At 60.0% G+C, this 9,105-nt stretch overlaps 1 protein-coding gene across 1 annotated transcript; it reads left to right on the top strand.

Moving 5' to 3' along the window:
• Nucleotides 1-4,844: 4,844 nt before the first annotated feature.
• Nucleotides 4,845-8,892, top strand: LOC116492496 (G2/M phase-specific E3 ubiquitin-protein ligase-like). Its single transcript, XM_032193265.1, has 8 exons — nucleotides 4,845-4,961; nucleotides 5,152-5,253; nucleotides 5,397-5,521; nucleotides 5,802-5,964; nucleotides 6,052-6,158; nucleotides 6,394-6,510; nucleotides 7,752-7,914; nucleotides 8,830-8,892. The coding sequence occupies exons 1-8, from the start codon at nucleotides 4,845-4,847 to the stop codon at nucleotides 8,890-8,892; spliced, it is 957 nt and encodes a 318-aa protein (XP_032049156.1).
• The last annotated feature ends 213 nt before the right edge of the window (nucleotides 8,893-9,105 follow it).

Raw genomic sequence — 9,105 nt, 5'->3', positions numbered from 1 at the left:
CCACAGTAACATCCTGCCCTGTACCTACAGGCTTGGCTGAGTCCCCATCTGGGGACAAAACAGCCAGCACCAGAAAAGAGTGGAGTCAGAAAAGAGATTTGATACAACGGATCCGTATGTGTCTGTCTGCCTGCAAAGCAGCTCTGGCTCCTTCCCCATGCCATGGGAAGCACTCTACCACCACTCCCCATGTCTCCCATGGGCACGTGCCACCCACAGCCATTCCCATCCATCCGTCCTCTCCCTTCCACAGTGGGCATTCCTAAACGATTTGTCCTAAATGCACATCATGGTCTGACACCATAGGTACATTTCCCAGCCTCACATCTCATTCCCACAGCTCAGCTTCACCTCCCGGCCTCAAGTTCCAGCAGCACATCCCAACAGCAGTTGAAGAAAGGCTGAGAAAGTGCTGGGTGACAGAGCTGAGAGAGAGAGCTGAGAATGTAGTGGAGAAACAACTCCCATTCCCTGATACCCTGCAATGCTCAGGGGAGGAGGCCAAAGAATAGAGGTGGGGAAAAGGTGGTTTTAGATAGCTTTTAGTTCACACTGCTTTACACTCTCATCGATTGGAGGTCAATCAAACAAGTTTTCCCCAAACCAAGATGGTTTTGTCTTTGACAGCAGCCCGTGAGCCATCTCCCTGTGCCCTCGTCACAACCCACGAAGGTTTCTCCCTCATATTTTCTCTCCCTGTCACGCTGAGGAGGGAACAACAGAACAGCTGTGTGGGCACCTCGCCGCCAGCCTAGGCCAAGCCACCACGGCCCTTCATGGGGATGAAGAGGCTGCAGCGTGGGCTTGGAAGCCCAGGGGGTGCCTGTGAGGCTGGGGGAGCTCCTGGGCCCTGCCACATACACCACTTCATGGGCTTGTGGCAGCTGAGCCTGAGCCATGGAAAAGAAATCCTCGAGGCTCTGGACAAGCTCTGGGCAAGTCCCAGTGGCCCCGGCCACGTCACTGATGGGGCTGCTGTGCTCTTTGCAGCGCTGCTGCGTCTGCCGCAAGAAGGGGGCCACCGTCGCCTGCCGGCAGAAGCGGTGCTCGCGCCGGTTCCACCTGCCCTGCAGCTCCCAGCGGGGCTGCATCTCGCAGTTCTTTGGGGAGTACAGGTACGAGCTGCCCTACGTTGGGCTGCAGCCCCCTCAGCCTGCGCCCTGCAGGCAGAGTCCCTGGTGTAGCACGCGTGCCCCTGGGCCCAGCAGAGAAGGGCAGAGCCCCAGCACATGTCCCAGCCTCAGCCAGGACATGTGGGGAAATGTTGGGAGGGGGGCTCATTTGGGGAGGAAAGGGCTGACAGGGGGGCCTCGTATGCCCCTGGGGAGGTGGTGTCCTATGTTTGTAAACTGTCCCTACAGCGCAGAGGCAGGTAGTTAGCCTAACCCAGAGCCTGAGAACAATGTTTACCAGTAAGAACAAAAACAGCGCACAAAGCTGACAAAAAGGAGAAAACAACTCAGTTGTTTCCCATTCTGCTCTTTCCCTCAGCCACTCAGCACACAGTGTGCTGCAGCTCGCTTGCATTTTCCTGTGCATTTTCTTGTACAAATAAAGTGTTTTTGTTTTTTTGTCTATGTGATTATCACTTCTTGAACACTCGGACTAAGACATAAATACACACAAAACACCCACCCCTCAAAAAAGAAAAAAGAAGAAAGGAGGCACTGCTATTTACCAAAACAGACCTGACCACCAAGCAGGAAGGGGACCCTCAGTGCTGTGCTGAGCAGAAGCAAAGCCTCAGCACTTGTGCACTTGAACAACTCTGAGAAGAGTCAAGGCAGAGACAGACCAACCAAATCAGGACTGGAGCACAAACATTTACCCAAACACTTTTTATTTAAGGAATATATTTATTAAAGAATAACTTAAAAGTGGTTGTGGTCTCGAACTACCTTATCCTACCAGAAGCTGATGCTCAGCCTCCGCTTTGGAAGAAGGGTCTATGCAGAGTTACCACCCAAAGACAGCAAGATTCTCGTTTCAGCATTAGGGATTGAAATACGGTGTCCGGTGAAGGGGCTCCATTAAAGAGAGTTCAAGCAAAACAAGTTGCAGCAATGGTCTGGCTGCAAATAGAAGGATATAAGGTACCTCATCAATAGAACCCTCCCCACCTCCCATACGGACACACCACCTCCTGGCTTGGTCTGGAGGCCAGCCTCGCCTCAGCTCTCCCTTGCAGTCACCAGCCAGCCTGGAGCTTTCCCTACACAGGAGGGCACAGCCCCTTCCTTGCTCAGGACCACCCCCAAGCACTCCCAGCTGCAGAGGAAAGGGCCAGGTGCCCATGAAGACACAACAGGTTCACAAGACTAGAAGTGCCAGGCCCAGCCCCATTGCAAGCACAGGTCTTTGCAGAAAAGGCTGTTCTTGCTCTTCCCATCACTACTAACCCTTGAGAATGCTACAGGGAGGCAGAGGATGCCCAGAAAGAAGGGAGAAGAACACGACAGATCAGTTGAGCGATTAAGGAAGCATCAAACCAGAGATGTCTGCAGAGGACAGAAAAGGTCTATCAGGAACCATTCAGTCCCTCCTTCCCTCAAACAAAAGAGAAAGCAAGAAAAATGGAGGAAAAGCTTCAATGTAATAAGACCTTGCAAATCCAGTATGGCATCCTCCTGGCAGCCTCCTTCACAGCTGCCCCGGTGCTTGGGCCTGGCTGAATGGCCGCGCTTTGGTTCAGGTCCCTGCAAAACCACCGGACACACAGTGGGGTCGGGGTTGGAAGGCACCTCTGCAGGTCACCTGCTCCAACCCCCATGCTCAAGCAGGGCCACCTGCAGCCATGCGGACACTGGGCACCACTGAGAAGAGCCTGGCTCCATCTCCTTTGCACCTTCTCTTCGCATATTGATATCCTTCAGCCAGATCCCCACAGGCCTTCTCCACAATGAGCAGTCACGGCTCTCTCCAGCTCTCCCCAGAGGACAGATGCTCCAGTCCTTCCACCAGCTTGGCTGCCGTTCACTGCGCTCCCTCCAGTAGGCCCATGGCTCTCCTGTCCTGGGGAGCCCAGAACTGGACCCAGTCCTCCAGCTGTGGCAACTCCAACAAGCCTTGGGGGCTCCAGCTTTCCTCCCCAGGGCCTCAGCTTCAAGCTTCCCTGGCGTGAACTCCAGGAGGATCCTGCCAAGCCATTTCTCCTGCCTGCCCAGGGCCCTCTGCAGGGCAGCACCACCCTCTGGTGCATCCCTATCTCCTCCCAGCTTGGATCAGCAGCAGACTTGCTGAGGGCACGCCCTGCTCCGCCCTGCGGATCATTCATGAAGAGGCTGGGCAGGACTGGGCCTGGACGTGACATTGTTGCTAGTTCATGTCCCAGCCTCACATCTCTAGTGGGTTTCTGTGGCAAGGTTTTGGTAGCAGGGGCCACAGGGGTGGCTTCTGTGAGAAGACTCTAGAAGCTGCCGCATGTTAGATAAGGGCCCCGCTGCTGGCCAGAGCCAAGCCAATAAGCAACGACTCTGTGAGAGCATATTAAAGACAGGGGAAAAAAACAAAAACCAACCAACCAACCAAAACAAACATGTCTACACAGCAGCTGGGAGAGGGAAAGGAGTGAGAAACAGCCTTGCAGGCGCCAAGATCAGTGAAGAAGGAGGAGGAGAGGTGCTCCAGGCACGCAGCAGAAGTCCCCTGTGGCCTGTGGTGAGGACCATGGTGCAGCAGGCTGTCCCCCTGCAGCCCATGGAGTACCACAGTGGAGCAGGGGTCCATGCTGCAGCCCGTGGAGGAGACCACGGGGGAGCAGGTGGCCCTGCGCTGACAGAGGCTGAGGCCTGTGGAAGACCCCTGCTGGAGCAGATTCGGGGCCAGACCTGTAGCCCGTGGAGAGGAGCCCATGCAAGAGCAGGGGATGTAGGGGGAGCTGCTGCCCGGGGGGGACCCAGGCTGGAGCAGTGTGCTCCTGAGGGATGGACCCTGTGGCACGGACCCATACTGGAGCAGTTCTCAAGGAGCTGCTGCCTGTGGGAAGCCCATGCCGGATCAGTTTGGGAAGGACGGCATCCTGTGAGAGGGACCCCATGTTGGAGCAGGGGACAAGAGTGACCGAGAAGGAGCGGCAGAGATGAAGTGCAGCCACCATTCCCCCATTCTCCTACGCCACTCGGGGGGAAGAGGTGGAAGAGGATGGCTGGGGGAAAGGTGTTGTTGTTGTTGTTGTTTCATTTTGTTTCTTTGTTTCTCACTTCTCTGCTTCTCCAGCAGCCCGTGAGCCATCTCCCTGTGCCCTCGTCACAACCCACGAGGGTTTCTCCCTCGTATTTTCTCTCCCTGTCACGCTGAGGAGGGAACAAGACAGCAGCTGGGTGGGCACCTGGCCGCCAGCCTAGGCCAAGCCACCACGGCCATTCACGGGGATGAAGAGGCTGCAGCGTGGGCTTGGAAGCCCAGGGGGTGTCTGTGAGGCTGGGGGAGCTCCTGGGCCCTGCCGCATCATCCACCATTCCATGGCCTCATAGTGACAGGTCACTGAGGGAACACAATGACACCAGTGACACAGGCGAGTCTGTGAGGGACTTTGCGTCTCTAGTGAGCGCCAGGCGTGGAGGCAGCAGCTCCTGGCAGCGAGGCGAGGCCAGGCGAGGCGAGGAGTTGCTGCGCAGCATGGCTGCCATAGAGGAGGAGAAGGCCCCTGAGGCACAGGAGGACGGTGAGAGCAGATGCCCCAGCAGCTCCCTGGAGGTGGAGGGCCCTGAGCACCCCCTGGGGCTGTGCAGAGCCGCTTGGGCTGTGGACACCCGGGGAGGCCCTGCCAGGAGCCCCCGACCAGGCCCTTGCGGGCGTCCCTCGGGGACACCTGCCAGGTGCTCAGTGGGGGGATGCTCTCATCCATGGCTGCCGCCCTGCCTCCCCCAGAGTGCGTGCTGTGCCACCGCTCGGACACCAGCTTGGATGGCTGCGGGCTGATGCAGCAGGTGGACGGGGTCTGCGCCCACGTGCACTGCCTGGTGAGCTCCCCGCGGCTGCCCGCGCCTTTCCCCAACCCCTTGACTGGCACCTGGAGCCCACAGGACTGTGTCATCCCCAGCGCGCTGCTCGCTGGCTGTCACCTCCTCCTGCTGCGCTCCCAGCACAGCCTCCCCACCATGGTCCCTATCTCCTTGCCCTGAGCAGCTCTGGGGCTTTTCTGTCTTCCAGTATCCGGCCCAGGGCCTGTACCAGCGAGGCACTGAAGGGGAAGGAATCTGCAGATTCCTCTCCGCGGATATCAGGCGGGTAGTGAGGCGGGCAGCTCGCAAGGTGAGGGCTTTTTTTGAGCAGATGAGGCTTGTGGCAGCTGAGCCCAAGCCCTGGCAAAGAAATCCTCGAGGCTCTGGACAAGCTCCGGGCAAGTCCCAGTGGCCCCGGCCACGTCACTGACGGGGCTGCTGTGCTCTTTGCAGCGCTGCTGCGTCTGCCGCAAGAAGGGGGCCACCGTCGCCTGCCGGCAGAAGCGGTGCTCGCGCCGGTTCCACCTGCCCTGCAGCTCCCAGCGGGGCTGCATCTCGCAGTTCTTTGGGGAGTACAGGTACGAGCTGCCCTATGTTGGGCTGCAGCCCCCTCAGCCTGCGCCCTGCAGGCAGAGTCCCTGGTGTAGCACGCGTGCCCCTGGGCCCAGCAGGGAAGGGCAGAGCCCCAGCCAGCACATGTGGGGAAATGTTGGGTGGGGGGCTCGTTTGGGGACAAAAGGGCTGACAGGGAGGTCTCATATGCCCCTGGGGAGGTGGTGTCCTCTCCAGGTTCTGGCCAGAGCTGTGCAGGGCCTCTGGCGCTCCCTGGCCTCACTCAAATCTTCCGTCCTCACTCAGCTCCTTCTGCTGGGAGCACCGCCCGCAGCAGACTGTGGAGACGCTGCAGGAGGGGCACACCACGTGCATCATCTGCATGGAGGTGGTGGAGGACAGCCTCTCCTACACCACCATGGTGTGCCCCTCCTGCAAGCATGCCTGGTTCCATCGGGGCTGCATCCAGGTAGGAGGCCCTTCCCTCTGCCAGCCCGCAGGGACACCATGCACCCAGAGCGGCATCCTGCTCACACAGGGAGTCTCTCTTCCACAGGGACAGGCGTATCGGGCGGGCCTCAGGCACTTTGCGTGCCCCCACTGCCGGGACCAGGAGCGCTTTGTCCCTGAGATGGCGCAGATGGGAATCCGCGTGCCGGACATGTACGTTCCTTCCTTCCTTCCCACCCCACTCAAGGCAGGAGAGGGCACAGCCCCAGTGCTGTGCCAGGCTGGCCCTAATCCCTCCAGGCAGACTGTCCCCAACAAGAGGGGCTGCCTGGGGGACAGGAGGACGCTGGCCTGCTGCCAGAGATGCCCCTGAGCCCTGTCCCAGCAACATCACTGACACTTGCTGAGTGCCCCATGAGCTCGTGACCTTTCCTACTTTCTCTTGAAGAAAGCCGGCTTGGGAGCAGGAGGAGGAGGAGGAGCTGGCACTGCCACAGCTGCATGGCCGCTGCGATGCCAGGCAGTGCCTGTACAGGGGAGGCCGGGAGCAGTGGGAAGAGGAAGGGTGAGCATCCACAGCAGCAGCTCCCTGGCTGCTGGGGGCTGTGAGCCAGATCTCCACCAAGCCGTGCAGTGGCTGCTGGGGCTCTGCCCAGGCACCTTCCCCTCTGCTGGGGAGCCATGAGCAATGGTTCTGGAGCCTTGGGGGCCTTTGTGGCGCCGCTGCCTGCTGGGGTCTGCATGGTCACCAGCACAACTTCTTCCCCAGGCCCTGGCAGCTCCTGCTCTGCTCCTCCTGTGCCGCCAGCGGGACCCACCGCCGATGCTCTGGCCTTGGGGACACCACCCAGCAGTGGGAGTGCGCTGGCTGCGCTGGCCCGGGCACTGGTAAGGGGCACGGCGTGCTCAGGCTCGGGGCAGCAGAGCTCTCCGTGCCCTCTCAGGGAAGGACCGCAAAGCTGGGGCCTCTGCAGGCCAGGCAGGGTGGGCAGATCCGCTGACCTTCCTGCCTCCCCTTGCAGCTCCCAGCTCCTCACCCTCACCACCGGAGAGGAGAGCCGGCCGTGGCAGGGTGCTGCCCCAGCGCCACAGCCCCTACAGCCGGCCACAGCCCTGATCCTGGCCTGGGGACAGATGATCCATCCTGGTGTCCCGCTGCCAGACAGGGTCGGGCTGTGCACTTGCGGGCGTCCTTCACGGAGAGGACATCAAGGAGGTGATAAGTGGGGGAACACTCGCACCCAAAGGCAGGCGAGGGGTGGCACTCAGCTCCTGCCGAGATGAGGGGATGGAGCTGAGACAGGGCAAAGGAGCTGGGACTTGCTGAGGAGGAAGGGCGATGGAGCCAGGATAAGAGATGGAGGCGAGACCAAGCCTGGAACTGGATGGGGAGATGGAGCTGGGTCTCCGGGACAGAAATGGGCCTGGGTTATGGAGCCAGGACAGAGATGGAATTGGGATGGAGGGACAGAGTCACGCTGGTAGGGAGAGAGCTTCAGCAGGAAACAGTTCTTTGGGGAGTACAGGTACGAGCTGCCCTACGTTGGGCTGCAGCCCCCTCTGCCTCTGCCCTGCAGGCAGAGTCCCCGGTGTGGCACGATTGCCCCGGGGCCCAGCAGGGAAGGGCAGAGCCCCAGCCAGCACATGTGGGGAAATTTTGGGTGGGGGGCTCGTTTGGGGACGAAAGGGCTGACACGGGGGCATCGTATGCCCCTGGGGAGGTGGTGTCCTCTCCAGGTTCTGGCCAGAGCTGTGCAGGGCCTCTGGCAGTTCCTGGCCTCACTCAACTCTTCCATTCTCACCCAGCTCCTTCTGCTGGGAGCACCGCCCGCAGCAGACCGTGGAGACGCTGCAGGAGGGGCACACCACGTGCATCATCTGCATGGAGGTGGTGGAGGACAGCCTCTCCTACACCACCATGGTGTGCCCCTCCTGCAAGCACGCCTGGTTCCATCGGGGCTGCATCCAGGTAGGAGGCCCTTCCCTCTGCCAGCCCGCAGGGACACCATGCGCCCGGAGCGGCGTCCTGCTCACATGGGGAGTCTCTCTTTCACAGGGACAGGCACTTCGGGCACTTGCTCTGCTCCTCCTGTGCCGCCAGCGGGATCCACTGCCGATGCTCCGGCCTTGGGGACACCACGCAGCAGTGGGAGTGTGCTGGCTGCACTGGCCCAGGCACTGGTAAGGGGCACGGCGTGCTCAGGCTTGGGGCGGCAGAGCCCTCCGTGCCCTCTGCAGGCCAGGCAGGGTGGGCAGATCCGCTGACCTTCCTGCCTCCCCTTGCAGCTCCCAGCTCCTCACCCTCACCACCGGAGAGGAGAGCCGGCCGTGGCAGGGTGCTGCCCCAGCACCACAGCCCCTACAGCCGGCCACAGCGCTGATCCCGGCCTGGGGACAGATGCTCCATCCTGGTGTCCCGCCACCAGACAGGGTCAGGCTGTGCACTTGCAGACGGCCTTCACGGAGAGGACATCAAGGAGGTGCTCAGTGGGGGAACGCTCACACCCAAAGGCAGGCGAGGAGGGGAGCTCTCAGGGAAGGACTTCCATCTCAGGGAAGGACTGCATCGCTGTGAGCCAGGCAGGGTGTATTACGAAGACTGCCAGCCATGGTGCTTATCCCAGCCCCGGGAGAGGATTTGTTCCCCTGAGAGCTGCAGCCTGCAGACCCTTGAGCTCCGCGTGGATGCCAAGAAGACACCAGATGGCTGCAACCCCACAACTTCACAGGGCCCTGGAGTCTGGAGGGCAGGCCTGGGCTGCATCCTGCCAGGGCCCTCCAGCTCCGCCTGCTCCTGGCCTTGTCCAGGGCAAGCTGGTGGGCCAGCCAGAGCCCCTGGGGAAGAACTGTATCCTGTGAAACACACTTTACATTTTCCTTAAAGCTACCTGGCATAAAATACACCCTCAAAGGCTTTTCCAGACAAGTTGCTTTGCTCATGTTGTGAGAAACAATGACAGAGGAAGGCAGAAAATAAATGGGATGCTAGGTAGACAGGGGGAAGAGACAAAGATGGAATGATTGTTCTGATGTGTTTGCATGGGTAGAGCTGCGTGATTACAAGGGCTCAGTAACTGCACCCTGACTCCACTAGAAACGTGAGGCTTGGGAACGGGTATCCAGCCATTTAAAAAAATAAAAAAAGGTGTGGGGGGGGGGG

This window comes from Aythya fuligula, chromosome 9 (assembly GCF_009819795.1).
Source record: "Aythya fuligula isolate bAytFul2 chromosome 9, bAytFul2.pri, whole genome shotgun sequence".
Classification (NCBI taxonomy): domain Eukaryota; kingdom Metazoa; phylum Chordata; class Aves; order Anseriformes; family Anatidae; genus Aythya; species Aythya fuligula.
This window is presented reverse-complemented; position numbering and strand designations above follow the sequence as displayed.